At 33.9% G+C, this 16274-nt stretch overlaps 1 protein-coding gene across 1 annotated transcript in view; it reads left to right on the top strand.

Moving 5' to 3' along the window:
- The window catches only part of LOC145266428 (uncharacterized), a 132648-nt gene that overhangs the window by 10638 nt on the left and 105736 nt on the right, over positions 1-16274 (top strand). Inside the window, exons 2-3 of the mRNA XM_080122098.1 lie at positions 1483-1659; positions 11977-12132. Coding sequence (XP_079978224.1) covers positions 1483-1659; positions 11977-12132 — 333 coding nt within the window. The remainder of the gene's footprint in view (positions 1-1482; positions 1660-11976; positions 12133-16274) is intronic.

Below are 16274 nucleotides of genomic sequence, written 5' to 3'. Positions count from 1 at the left end.
GTTTGAATAATATTAAAAGAATCGTTTTTGGAATCGGAAATAAGACACAATTTTTCCGAGTCAGATACCCCAAAAAGTGCCGATTTTTCCGATTCCGATTAATCGTTCCAACACTAATATATATATATATATATATATATATATATATATATATATATATATATATAGTTATGAAAATATATATGGCAATTAAGCTACACAAAATATTCCGCGTTTCATTCTTGTGAGAATTCGTCAGGCTTATGCATAATGCATTATATATATATATATATATATATATATATATATATATATATATATATATATGATTACTTCATTTAATCACACAAATTAATATACGAATACATGTTATGCGTAAGCCTGACGAATTCTCACGATAATGAAACGCGGAATATTATGTTTAGCTTAATTGCCATATATATTTTCATAACTTACTACCTAGCTCTACTTATGTATTGAGCACTGTTGAATTAAATACTGGAAATTTGCGCATAAAATAAAAATTGTATCTTCGTATATTAATTTTTGTGATTAAATGAATTAATCATATATATATATATATATATATATATATATATATATATATATATATATATATATATATATATATATATAGTTTTAAATAAAATACTAGGCGGAAGTTTTTCGAGAGCTCTTTCGGCTATCATCTCGTCAGGAGTAAATCGATAGCAATCTAAATAATATTGTAACGAAAATAAAGAGTTCTATTGGGGGACTTATTTAATGTGCCAACGCACGGGGACATTAATTAAATTTATTTACGTTTAAAAACGATTAAAAATGTTGGCACAACGAGGGAGAAAAAAAAAGCGGGAGAAAAAATTCAAAGTTCCCGAAAGAGAAACAATGTGTTTGATGTTTCTTTTTGCCGGCACAAAGAAGGTTGACGCACCGCGATAGAGACGGCCTCCAAAATCTTTAAATGGATTTTGCTGGTTATGTTGGGTGAACATCCTTGCACCTTTTGACTCGTATAAACCAGCATGTTCCATCGAAGATCAGACAAGGGAGGATGGGGTTCGGTGGTCTCCCTCCTTCTGCAGCCTTGGACTCTGCTATTGGCCAGCATTTGGTTGACAACCTGTGCTGTGCCGATAGATATAAAATAGATTGGTTCGAGGTGCTACATAGAGCGGACTCCAAAAACCATTTAAAGATTTTGGAGGCCGTCTCTATCGCGGTGCGTCAACCTTCTTTGTGCCGGCAAAAAGAAAATCAAACGCATTGTTTCTCTTTGGGGAACTTTGAATTTTTTCTCCCGCTTTTTTTTTCTCCCTCGTTGTGCCAACGTTTTTAATCGTTTTTAAACGTAAATAAATTTAATTAATGTCCCCGTACGTTGGCACATTAAATAAGTTCCCCAATAGAACTCTTTATTTTCGTTACAATATTATTTAGATTGCTATCGATTTTTTGATAACTCATTATCATTTCTATTATTTCTAAATATTTTCTTTTCAGTGTATTGTAATTTTGCTGGATATGAAATTGGTCCATCCGGAAGAAAATGTATTCCATGTACTAAAGGATATTACAAGAATGTCAACGCTGAAATTCATGAACGCTGTAGCAAATGTCCAGAGGATTTTACGACTTCGGTAAATGAAGGAGCTGCCAATGTTTCAATGTGTGATTTAAGTAAGTAATTTTCGAGCGGACATTCATTGTTCACCTCCTTCTAAATATTTTAAACGGATTTTTTTTTAATTTTTACAAATACTATTTATCAAACACTAAATTTTATCTATTATATATGTATGTATATATTTGCAAGTTCGTATGTTTGCATGTCTTGCTAAAAATTAAAAAAAACATGCTAGCCAAAGGCCGATAAATTTTATATTTTTAGATCGCTAACCTCTCTGAAAAATAATTTCTAAAATTTAGAAAAATGATTCATTCCTTCAGGTAGAAATGCAGCAGAATCTTCTGCAGTAATTAAGGTTTAATCGTATCTTTATCGCCGCCTTCATCGTCTACGCATGCGTAGATGTCTTTACACTTTCATTCTTTTAAATGTATTAATTTCAAACGTCTTAACATGACTTATCTTTAGATAGGATGATAAACTGGAGACGTTGTTTTGAATGTTTTAGGCTTTTGGTTTTAGTGCTTTTAATCTATGCATTTGTTATCATCACATTTATTTTGCCAAGCATGAGTATTACCCATCATTTGAGCTTATATCCCCTTCCCGAAAAAGATCTAAAACAGTTTTATTACCCAGCACTGAGATCTGATAATTTAAATTGTCATAGTGTTTATTACTAACGACCGCATAAGTTGTGGAAATAATCTTTGTCGTTTTACACCAAATTCAAGCATTTCCATCGTTTAGGGAACAAAGTTACTTTCGGGTTATTAAGTTTGTAAGAAGTTCCACCTTATTGGCGAAAGATAGCTCCGAAGTTTTACGTGAAAGAACAAAATCCACAAATTTATTATGTTCAGCTGTCTCTAATTTGCGTAATAGCAAACGACCCTTTTTCTGGTCGGACCTAACAGTCTATACGAAATAAGTCTTTGTATCTTCTGTAGAAATGGTACATAGGATACTCTAACTTAACATCTAAATCTGACCCCCAAGATCGCCATGGGCATGGAATACGTGCCTACATCAAAGATGGCTTTCAATGTGGTAGGGATATCTCCAGAGAAGACCCTAATTCATCTTATATGTGCTTCCAGCTTGCGCTAGCTTACACCACTACATTTATATTTGCCCTCTATCGCCCCCACAGCAATGCGGTTACTTTCTTTAAGAGCATATCTGAGAAAATTGACCACATCCTATCTGCTCATCCTTCGGATAACATTCGATGACGAGGGGAGGTTCTGTCATGATTTTGCCCGATACTACCGGTCAGTATGCAAGCCTTCTAGATCTTTTCCTCACAACTTCCCTTGAGCTATGTTCATGTTCCGTTCTATCTCCTCTGGAATCCTCCGACCACTCTGTTGTAGCAGTTAAGATAAAAATGAAATGTAATAAGTCTTCAAATGTACCTCTCCACCATACTGTATATCGATACTCTATGGCTGACTGGGATAGCTTCCGTACATTCATATCTGATCTAACTCTGCATTCCATGTTTAAAAAGGATGTGTCCTCTATAGTATCAGACCTGGTTAATTGTAGGCATAAACCGATTCATACCATCCAAAAAATTCCAACAAAATCCTAACAGCCAGCCATGGTTCTCCCCAGAATGTGCTGCTGCCATCGCGCACAGAAATCACTTTTTTCAAAACTACCAACGTAATAGATGTACTGAGACTAAAGCTGCTTTCAGGACTGCCAGCAACCACTGTAAAAGAGTAATAAAACATACAAGATAGCTATATTCTCAGTCCGTTAAATCCAAAGTAGCTGATCAGCGGCTTGGTTCCCACCAGTTTTGGCAAATAGCAAATAGGATCCTGAACAGAAGTGTGCGTTCCATCCCAACCATTATCAATGGACCTGAGGTCATCTCGTCAGCATCAGACAAGGCCAGACTATTTGCCAAGAACTTTGAAGTTAATTCTACTCTATGCGACAAAGGGCATCAACTCCCCGTATTTCCTCCTATAAGAGACAACACGCTATGCAAAATACAAATATCTGTGTGTGAGGTCGCCAAGCTAATCAAGAAGCTTGATTCCAGTAAAGCAACTGGCCCTGACGGCATACCAGTTATAGTGCTGAAAAGGCTCCAACCAGAACTTGCCCCCATACATACAAAACTGTTTAAGCGTTGCATTAAAGAGAAGGTCTTTCCAACACCCTGGAAAGCCTCATCAGTATGCTCTGTATTTAAGAATTCAGGTGAAAAATCATCTCCCTCTCAGTACAGACCAATAAGTCTCCTGTGTGTCATGAGTAAGTTGTTGGAATCCATATTAAATAAAGAAGTAGTCAACCACCTCAACAGAAACAACCTTCTTTGTGACATGCAATATGGTTTCCGCTCTGCAAGATCTACAGCAGATGTGCTAGCGATTATATCTCATAGGATTAGTGAATCTCTTGACAAAGGCTTCCTTTCCAGGGCAATTGCTCATGACATATCAAAGGCCTTCGATAAGGTATGGCATAAAGGCCTACTTCACAAGATTTCCAGGTACAGTATTACTGGAAATTTTTTCTCAATCATTAAATCATTTCTCTCTGATAGGTTCATAAGAGTAGTGGTTGATGGGCAGAAATCAGAGGCCCACAGTATTAATGCTGGAGTCCGTCAGGGGTCCATCCTGAGCCCAACTCTCTTCCTGATCTACATCAATGATCTCCCAAAACACATACTTAAATCATTCGGTGACATCTATGCTGATGACACGACCATCTATGGCAACAGATCAAAGGCCGTAAATGACAAAGTTCTCTCTAATTCTCTCTCCTCTGATTTTGAGCGCGTGGTACAATACAATGGGGAAAGAGGTGGCTGGTCACTTTTAATGCATCCAAAACCAAGCTTCTATCTTTACATCATCAACGTTCTGATCCCCATCTGGCATCAATTGAAATGGATGGCTCTCGTCTTGGGGAGGCTCCATGTTTTGACAAGCTTCTGGGTTTGACTTTACTCCTGATCTGAAATGGAACACCTGACTACAACTTGATTGTCTTCAAGTCCAACATAAACAAACTCCTGACAAACCGCCCCCTTAAGTAAGACACTCTATCAAATCTCCAATACTAATGATTACTACAATACTATCTCATTGATTACTGTACACGCAATAACCCTTATCCCTGAGTGGCCTTCGGGCCTTCATAAGTGGTGACCCCAATGTAAAAAAAAAAAAAATTGTCAATCGTATTCCATATAGCGTCTTGTGAAAATGTGGTATTAATGTTATGACTTGGCAAAATAATTCTTTCATGTGCTGTTGACGAACAGATAATTATTCTTGCATTTGCAGTTGATTTTCATGTTGTTTAACCTGTAGTTTTATTAGTTGTTTTGTTGTTGCTGTTGTTGTTGAATTTGTAATTTCACTAGTTTTTCTTATTGTTGTTTTTCATATGTGTGTTTATCGTCTTCAAATAATTTTGCTGTTGGATTTGTAATTTCGCTAGTTATTTTTATTGTTGTTTTTCATTTGTTGTTGTTGTTGTTGTTGTTGTTGTTGTTGTTGTTGTATAATTTGTAGTTTTACTTATTGTTTCAAAGCGTCCTTCTTTCATATGACTGGTAAAACTAAAGAATGTACAAATGTTTAACAAATTTTTAGTATCTTTTGAACAACTGAAAGATGGAACACTGTAATTCATTTCCCACTAGTTTTGCATTTAGCAAAAATAAAATTGTATTAAGTTGTACTTGCAGGTTTAATTTCCTGTTTTAATTCATAACCCCTTAGTAATAATACGATTTCTTCCAAAGAAAGATTTTAGATTCAAATATTGATAACTACATTTTATTTCAGTATTTAATTTATGTATTTCTGTTGAATTAAATGCTAGATTTTTTTTTCCTCGTCCATAAATGTTTATTTATCTACCGAGTTGATCTTAAATATTGTATAATCAATCCATTATATTATCCTTTTCAGTCCCCCACCCCTAAATTCTGGCTTCGATCTTATCATGCAATTACTTATAACGTCACCAACTAACTTCGGAAGAACCTCCCCCCCCCCATCCGCTTTTCTTTTATATCGTAAGTTTCTTAAAACGTGACTAGCTAAAGTTCAGAATAAAATCACGCTTTTCTTTTAACGGTTAATTTAAAAAAATCTTCTGAACGCTATTAAAAGTTAAATTCTTCACTAGTTTGCATTTTGGAGACGGAAGTGTTTTTGAGATAAGTGATTTCAATATTAATTCGCACTTTTTATTTTTAGATTCAAATATTAATAACTACATTTTATTTCAGTATTTAATTTATGTATTTCTGTTGTATTAAATGCTAGCTTTTTTTCTCGTCCATAAATGTTTATTTATCTACCGAGTTGATTGCAAAAATAGATTACGTAATTGTACTCATTTTTAGTTCGTGAGAAGAGAATCTATCACAATACTTTCCCTTAAACACGCCTGTCGGACTTTTATTAAGTAGAATACTTAATATTTTTTTTTTAATGGAGAGTAGAAAACGCATTGTGGATGCGTTATCGGCAGCTCCTGTTACTCTCGCTTCTTCTTATTTGTCCCTCAGTCCTCATTTTTTAATGAGTGATTTTTCTGACAAAGGGAGAAGAAAAAGCTGTTTTCTAGGTTGGCAGTATTTTGCGCGAACAGTTGGCAGAGATGGTGGAAATTTTCTGTTTCTATGTCTATCCTTGTAGCCATGTCACTAGTAAGGGTGCTGGAGGTAAACGTTTTGTCTGGGCTGACATTATCCGCCTGATAGTCAGGGACCCGAACCTTGGATTAACCACTAAGGAGGCTGTCCTATCAGCAGGTGCTAAGTACTGGGGCTGCTGTATTGCCATTTTGTGGATGGATTCTGGACCATGCAGTAGCTTCTGGTGGGGCCTCTCGATGCCATACTAGTGGGTAATTGTTACGGCTTTACCTTATCATTAGCTACAAAAAAAAATCTTCGTTTCTTTTTCGCTCTTAGTTTCCCCTCTCTATCCTGCTCTAAGTAAATCTGACGACCTAGTCCACAAATTCCAAAAATTCATCATGACAAGTTTCAAGAAAAAATACACAATTAAACCCGGTTCTCCAACTTCCAACGTAGACCCCTACTATCATGTCTCCTTCTCCAACATCAGGGGTCTACGTTCTAACCTTCCAGAGGTTGAAACCCAATTACAGGAGACTAAACCAGACCTTTTATTTTTAAGTGAAACTGGCATTGGACAGGCTATTTCCCTAGAAGAGTTTGCAATTATAGGATACTCTAACTTAATTTCTAAATCTGACCCCCAAGATCGCCATGGGCATGGAATATGTGCCTATATTAAAGATAGCTTTCCATGTGGTAGGGGCATCTCCAGGGAAGATCCTAACTTACCCTATATGTGCTTCCAGGTTGCTTTAGCTCACACTACTGCATTTATATTTACTCTCTATCGCCCTCACAACAGCGGAGTTACTATCTTTCAAAGCATATCTGAGAAAATTGACCAAGTCCTATCTGCTTATCCTTCAGCTAACATTCACGTATGTGGAGACTTCAATGTTCACAACGTCGAATGGTTGACCCACTCAAAAAAGATCGATGATGAGGGGAGGTTCTGTCATGATTTCTCCATTGCATATGACCTCACTCAGATTGTTCAGGAACCCACCCGTGTGCCCGACAATGACGGCCAGTATGCGAGCCTATTAGACCTTTTTCTCACAACTCTGTTGTATCAATTAAGATAAAAATGAAATGTAATAAGTCCCTAGATGTACCTCTCCATCGTACAGTATATCGATACACTAAGGCTGACTGGGATAGCTTCCGTACATTTATACCTGATTTACCTCTGCATTCCATGTTTAAAAAGGATGTGTCCTTTATAGTATTAGACTTGACGGAATGGTTAATTGTAGGTATTGACCGTTTCATACCCTCGAAAAAGTTTCAGCAAAAACCTAACAGCCAGCCATGGTTCTCTCCAGAATGTGCTGCTGCCATTGCGCACAGAAATCACTTTTTCCACTGCTTCAAACGTAATAGATGTATGGAAACTAAAGCCGCTTTCAGGACTGCCAGCAACCATTGTAAGAAAGGAATAAAGAACGCAAGAGAGTTGTATGCTTAATCTGTTAGATCAAAGTAGCTGAGCAGCGGCTTGGTTCCCACCAGTTTTGGCAAATAGCAAACAGAATCCTGAACAGAAGCGTGTGCTCCATCCCAACTATTATCAATGGACCTGAGGTAATCTCATAAGCATCAGACAAAGCCAAACTCTTTGTCAAGAACTTTGCAGCAAATTCTACCCTTTGCGACCAAGGCCGCCAACCCCCAATATTTCCTCCTGTATCAGAAAATACGCTATGTGATATACGTATATCTGTACGTGATGTTGCCAAGCTAATTAAGAACCTTGATTCCAGTAAAGCAACTGGCCCTGACGGTATTCCAATTATAGTACTCAAAAAACTTCAAACTGAACTAGCGCCCATACTTACAAAACTGTTTAAACGTTGTCTTAAGGAGAATAGTTTCCCATCTCCCTGGAAAATCTCATCAGTATGCCCTGTATTTAAGAATTCAGGTGATCGCTCATCCCCCTCTCAGTACAGGCCAATAAGTCTCCTGTGCGTCATGAGTAAGTTGCTAGAATCTGTGTTAAATACAGAAATAATCAACCATCTCAACAAAAATAACCTTGTTAGTGACACTCAATATGGTTTCCGTTCTGCTAGATCTACAGCAGATGTGCTTACAGTTATATCTCATAGGATTAGCAAATCTCTCGACGGAGGCAATCTTCCTAGGGCAGTTGCTCTTGACATATCTAAAGCCTTTGATAGGGTATGGCATAAAGGTTTACTTCATAAGATCGCTAGCTATGGTATAGCTGGAAAAGTCTTCTCAATTATTAAATCATTTCTTTCTGATAGGTTCATAAGAGTAGTAGTTGAGGGGAAAAATCAGAAGCTCACAGTATTAATGCCGGTGTCCCTCAGGATTCCATCCTGGGCCCAACTCTTTTCCTGATCTCCATTAATGATCTTCCAAATCACATCCTTACATCATTTGTAGACATTTATGCTGACGACACTACCATTTATGGTAGCACATCTAAGACAGTAAACGACCAAGTTCTCTCCAATTCTTTTTCCTCTGATCTTGAGCACGTAGTACAATGGGGAAAGGAGTGGCTGGTTACTTTTAATGCATCTAAAACCAAGCTTCTCTCTTTACATCATCAACATTCTGATCCACATCTGGCATCAATTGAAATGAATGGCTCTCGTCTTCAGGAGGCCTCAAGTTTTGACAAGCTTCTTGGCTTGACCATTACTCCTGATCTTAAATGGAACACGTACATCAAATCTGTTGCCAAGGCCGCTGGAAAAATGGTGGGATCTTTCTATCGATCCGGTAAATATCTCACTGCTGATGCTATTCTCTATCTATATAAGAGCCAGGTACGTCCAAGGATTGAATACTGTTGCCACACCTGGGCAGGAGCTGCTAGAAAGGACTTGGCCTGCCTTGATAGAGTTCAAAATAGACTTCGTAGCCTCGTAGGAGATGTCCTTTTGTCCTCCTTGCAACCTCTATCTCACAGAAGAGATGTTGCGAGTTTGTCTCTGATGTATCGTTATTTTCATGGAAAGTGTTCGACTGAGCTTCAATCAATGGTATCCCCTCGCCAAACTTTCACAAGAAACACTCGTCTAGCTGTAAACACTATCAATAATTCCCCCCACTCTTTATCTGTGCCTAAACCTAAACGTAGATTCCATGAACAAAGCTTCTTTCTTAGAACTGCACGCCTGTGGAATTATCTTCTGTTTTCCTGCTTTCCGGCTGACTACAATATGGTTGTGTTCAAGTCTAACGTAAATAAGTTCTTGATGAGCCGTTCCATATAAGTTATCAAATTTACCAAATCTTCATTACTAATGATTACTATATTGTCCAATTTCTACTGTACACTGTTTAACCCTTATCCTTGAGTGGCCTCTTGGCCTTGATAATGTGGTGATGCCTATGTAAAAAAAAAAGTAAATGTCCTTTTTTTTCATAGAAAAAATATTAAACTTCCGGTATTTAATGCGTATGGATAAGTTCATTCGTAGGTAACACAGGTAGTTCCGCCATAAGACTTATCGATAAATATGCATAAGAAATGGTAACGTTTTCAACCTCTCTTATTTATATTTGAAACAGAAAACAAAAAGAAAATAATTTACATAATTCTACGTGCTTTTGAATGTTCTGTTTTGTTACTGTTTTAAATCTATATATTTGTTATCATCATTTTTTTTTAACTAAACGCGACTTTTTTCATTATTTGCATTTACTTCCAAACCAAGAAATACCTAAATTTTTTATTAACTGCCACTCACACACATTATAGTCGATATATTCGTTTTGCATTATACTTTTGATCGACTACCAACTACTGCGTAGTGGCTCCATATGCCAAAAAAACAGTTATAAAGAAATGAGAATTCAAAATTTCCAATAAAATGTACTAGGAATATAATAGAGGCATCAAAATCCTAAGTATAGCAGGTGTGTGTGTGTGTGTGTGTGTGTGTGTGTGTGTGTGTGTGTGCGCGCAAACGCAACTTCATTTCTTTTATGTTTTGTGACTCGAATAACGTCGGGTATCCCTGCTATTATTATATAAACAAAAATTGTAAATGGAAGCATAAAACCTTTTTTTCAAAATTGCCGTATTCGGCATTAAATAACCTAAAAAGGATATATATGCCGGGAAAGAAAACAACGAAACCAGTTTGCAATGTAAATGTTATATGCAATCGAATTCTTAATACTAGCACTGTATCTGACAAATCTATATTTCATTCTAAGTGATCATTTCTTTGTATGGCTTGTATAAGCATTTCTTTCCACAATGAATGTTTAATTCGATTTAATTCCTTTCAGGAAATTCTTTATCCTGCTCAGAATATTTTTAGAAGAAGTCATCTTTGTTGCTAGCAGCAAATGTTATCTTATTATTATTAACAGATATAATTTTTAAAAGATTATGATATAGAAAAAAACACCTCGTTACACATGAAAAGTGATATACAAACTTGTTACATATGAAAACTCCTATACAAACTCGTTACACATGAAAAATCATATACAAACTTGTTACATATGAAAAATATCATATAAATTTTTTAACATAATAAATTATATACAAACTAGTTAGATATAAAAAAAATAATATACAAACTTGTTACATATAAAAAATGATATACAAGCAGGTTACACATAAAAATGATATACAAAAAAAAACTCATTATACAGTAAAACAAAAACACTTCTTATACAACAGATCGCATGCTAACGTGAGTTTAACATTCATGGAGAGCGAGAGAGACAGGGGTAGAGGCAACAGAAAAATTACATACATTTCAGTAGAAATGTCCTAACAAATAAAAATTACACAATTACAAAGATTCTTATGAGTTTTATAAATAATCTTTGCTAATGGGTTTGAAGATCGAGGTTAAAACTTTGATTGCCTCAAAAAGATGCTATTTTATGCTTTTGTAATAAGCATTTAGAATCATATGGTGATGATTAAAGGTAAATGAAGCAATTCACGAAAAAGAGAGTGGCGCCTTTTCTAGTAGTTGACTAGTAGTAGTCAATGAAAAGGGAAGCCTTTGTGTCGCCCTCAACTACAGTCAACCCATTTATTTCTTTACTTTTTAAGTGATGCAATCAGAAATAAAGCCTTGGAAAGAGAATCTATTTTATTAGGCTTGATAAAATTACCGGAATATTTTAAAAATTGTCTTCATCTTAGTTTAAAGCAGCTCTTTTCATCCGTAAGATTCCAAACAAACGTCCCTTGGGATTTTGTAAAAACAATTGAGATAAGCTAATGTACTTTGCATTTTTATTTAATTCCACAGGTGTAATAGTACAACAAATCTGTATTATTGGGATTTTTCATACTTTTATTATCATCCTCAGTGCAAATTGTTTGCCTTTGTTAATCAAATATAGTGTTAACTTTTGGAATAACAAAAATAGTCACTCTATTTATAGACCTTTTCGGACTTATGTAATTTTGGCAGTCAAGAGTGTTTATCACTCAACTACCCCCCCCACACACACACACACGTTTGAATTTTTTTTTTACAATTTCAGACTTTTTTCTTTTGGCACCAAAGTCCAAAGTTTACAGTTAATTCATATAAATAATTCCTATTAACTGTCGCACTAGAATATAAATTTCAGGGCATTTTCAAAGTTAATATATTCGAAAAAGTTGCCAAAATTATTTCTTAGAATAGGATTGTTAATTTGTATTATTCTCATAATTGTCGTTATTTTAACAATATTTCGGCCGAGGTAATCTCCGACCTTCTTTTTCTAACAGGAATTTGCCCAGCAGGTACATTTATCGACGATAACGAGTGTACGCCATGCGCAAATAATACCTACCAACCAGACAAGAATAAATACAGCTGTGAAGAATGTCCAAGCAACACATACACATATCGTAAAGGAGCTATCGAAAGCACTGAGTGCCAAAGTGAGTATTTTTTACCTCCTTTTTTTCCATCGTTTTCTTCTGCTGAAGAGAAAATCGTATTATTACCTTCACCAAGGAGGTTATGTTTTCGGTCAAATCGAATTTGTTTGTTTGTGCACAACCTAGCAAAACCAGAGATCTGTCAAATTACTACCACGACTATATTACCTCTGATGTACTTAAACATTTTGTGAGGATTTCCTGGTATATTACTTGTACTGATCAGATTATTGCACTCAAGATGAGAAAACTAGTCCAATCAATACAAGTAATCTAAACAATCAGTCGTCATCTAAAAAAATTAAAGACTTTGATTTCCTGGTATGTCTTCTATTTTTATTTGCAATTTTTTTTCCTTATTTCCTGATATGTCTTTCTATTTTTATTTGCAATTTTTTTTACCTTATTTCCTGGTATGTCTTTCTATTTTTATTTGCAATTTTCTTACCTTATTTCCTGGTATGTCTTTCTATTGTTATTTGCAATTTTTTTACCTTATTCCTTATATGTCTTTCTATTTTTATTTGCAATTTTTTACCTTATTTCCTGGTATGTCTTTCTATTTTTATTTGCAATTTATTTACCTTATTTCCTGGTATGTCTTTCTATTTTTATTTGCAATTTTTTTACCTTATTTCCTGGTATGTCTTTCTATTTTTATTTGCAATTTTTTTACCTTATTTCCTGGTATGTCTTTCTATTTTTATTTGCAATTTTTTTAGCTTATTCCTTATATGTCTTTCTATTTTTATTTGGAATTTTTTTACCTTATTTTCTGGTATGTCTTTCTATTTTTATTTGCAATTTTTTACCTTATTTCCTGGTATGTCTTTCTATTTTTATTTGCAATTTTTTTACCTTATTTCCTGGTATGTCTTTCTATTTTTATTTGCAATTTTTTTAGCTTATTCCTTATATGTCTTTCTATTTTTATTTGGAATTTTTTTACCTTATTTTCTGGTATGTCTTTCTATTTTTATTTGCAATTTTTTACCTTATTTCCTGGTATGTCTTTCTATTTTTATTTGCAATTTTTTTACCTTATTTCCGGGTATGTCTTTCTATTTTTATTTGCAATTTTTTTACCTTATTTCCTGGTATGTCTTTCTATTTTTATTTGCAATTTTTTTACCTTATTTCCTTATATGTCTTTCTATTTTTATTTGCAATTTTTTTACCTTATTCCTTATATGTCTTTCTATTTTTATTTGCAATTTTTTTCGCCTTATTTGCTGATATGTCTTTCTATTTTTATTTGCAATTTTCTTTACTTTATTTCCTGATATGTCTTTCTATTTTTATTTGCAATTTTCTTTACCTTATTTCCTGGTATGTCTTTCTATTTTTATTTGCAATTTTTTTCACCTTATTTGTTAGTTATTTTTTTTATTATATTTTTTAAATCTACTCTTCAAATTATTTAGCTTTTAATTCTATCAATTTAAACATTCTTACAAAGTGAATGACACGTACAGGTGTGCAATAGTTATATTTATTGAACTTCATAATTGTTCTTTTAAAGATTAATGCTATCATGCTCTTGAATACTAATATGTTCTTGCAAATACTAATACCAATATGTTCTTGGATACACTAATACTAAAATGTTTTAAAAACATTAATGAAAATAGGTTTTGTTTTCTTTGGAGGGGAAGCCACAAATGTCAATATACTATTGCAGAAAGTAATGCTAATATGTTCTTGTGATAATAATGCTAAGATGTTCTTTACAACATCAATATCAACAGGTTTTTGCAAACACTAATGACAATATGTTCTTGCAGGCAATAGTGTTAATGTGCTCTTGCAAAAACTTTTGAAGACACTAATGCCAGAAGGTTCTTGTAGATAATAATGCCAACGTTTTCTTGCAAACAGTAATATCATTATGTTTTTGAACAGACTTATTCTAACATGATCTTGAAGATAATAGTGTCAATGTACTCTTGAAAACACTAATATGTTCTTGAATTCACCAAAACTAATATGTTCTTACAGATAATAGTGCCAATGTGTTCTTATAAATACTAATACCAATATACTCTTGAACACAGTAATGTTAATATGTTCTTGCAGGCAATCATGTCAATGCGCTTTTTGGAGACATTAATACAAATATAGTCTTGAACACACTAATACTAATATGTAATGAAGACACTAATACCAATATATTTTTAAGACATTAATGCCAAGATGTTCTCGGAGACACTAATGCAAATATGTTTTTGAGAATTATAATGCTAATAAATTCTTTACAATATCAATATTCTTTATAATATCAACATGTTGTTGCAGACACTAAAAACAATATGGCTTTGAACACACTAGTGCTAATATGTTCTTTCAGAAAATTGTGCCAATGTTTTCTTACTAATACCAGTATGTTTTGGAAGACACTTATGCCAATATGTTCTTTCAGACAATAATTACAATTCTTGTGACATTAATTACAATTCTTGTGACAATAATTAAAATTCTTGTGACAATAATTACAATTCTTGTGACAATAATTAAAATTCTTGTGACAATAATTAAAATTCTTGTGACAATAATTAAAATTCTTGTGACAATAATTAAAATTCTTGTGACAATAATTACAATTCTTGTGACAATAATTAAAATTCTTGTGACAATAATTAAAATTCTTGTGACAATAATGCTAACATGCTTTTTCTGCTCTATTAATGATAAACAGAAATACTTGGAATAAACAGCTCGCATCAATAATGAAGAAATAGTACTCTAATGAATCGTGAACCACATGTGGAAATTAGTGAAACTGAGCAAGCAGATTCATCCATATAATCTGCCGAAAATGAAATATTTCCTACCGAGATGCAAGAAAAAACATAAGTAATATGTCGGGATTATTTCACTAACAACAAAAGGGGGGGTGAGAAAAGGCAATAAGGGCTTGCAACGAAATGGTGACGTTGCTTACAAGCAGTCTTTTCTTTCCTTCTAAAGGTAACAATTAAATGGTAACGTTTGCCGAACAACAGTAATGAGGTAATCAGTCTAAGAGACGCCAACCGACTAGCAAGCTAGGTAACTAGCTTTTTAACTAATGACTAACCCGTAGTGAGAAAACTCCTTTTATACATACTAACTCTCAGTGGCGAGAATTCCAACGTGATTTCCAACGAGATTAGAATGTCTATTTAACTTAGTAGGAAATAGACACCCAGTTTCTCAGTAACGGCAAAACAGCAGTTCAGTGTCTTTTCTTCCCTCCGACCCACCCCCGGTAAGTCAAATCAATTTCAATTCTTACAAATATTATTCAATAGAAATGGTAATATTCTTTGATAAAACAAATAGTAAACTTCACACAATCAAACTAGACCAAGGAAAATGGAGGAAAAGTTAAAGCGAAATAACTTTATCTCAACTTCTATATATCTATATGAAAATTTTCTACTTTAAAATAAAATACCTAGAGAGAAAAATTTCACTTACGAATTAGGTTACAACTAAAATTGACATGTTCAGTGAAATGATGTAAGAAAGCACAACGTTCAGACTGAAACGTGCACATTCTCTTAGCTTTTTTCTGTAAGACAGAACAGACGTGTTTTCAAAGATCCTCTCCCATACCCACCCAAAGATGGAATATGCAAATGTGTAATATTATTGTGTACTGATAAAAATCTACAGATTTATTTTATTAAAACGTATATGTGCCGTTGTTATTACTACAACGAAACTGAAATGCTACTAAAGAAAAAGAACCCGTGACAACTACTATTACAATTGTTGCCCACAAGAGAAAAAGAGAAAGAGTATTTATCGAGGTGTCAACAATATTTCCGCTATAAAATGTACTGATCATTTGTTAACGCTAAATTATTCTGATTCTATAGGACACATATATCAAAATTGATAGTTACCTAAATAAAAAAAGCAATCAGTGTAAACACCATACCAAACTGTAAAACACATATTAACTTAACAGATACAAACACTGTAATAGAAACAAAATGAGGTAACTACTTGAAACTACTCAAATTACCAATATAATATCATGCCATCGACAGATATATAAAATATATAATAGCATATTTAAAGTATGATCACAAAATAACAAACAATTTGTTTACACATAATATGTATATAAAACAGGCGAGTTGGCATTTAATAAT

The sequence above is a fragment of the Euprymna scolopes genome, chromosome 41, assembly GCF_053919585.1.
Source record: "Euprymna scolopes isolate OS-2025 chromosome 41, ASM5391958v1, whole genome shotgun sequence".
NCBI lineage: Eukaryota > Metazoa > Mollusca > Cephalopoda > Sepiida > Sepiolidae > Euprymna > Euprymna scolopes.
Note: the sequence above shows the minus strand (reverse complement) of the source record. Positions and strands in the feature narration are given on the sequence as shown.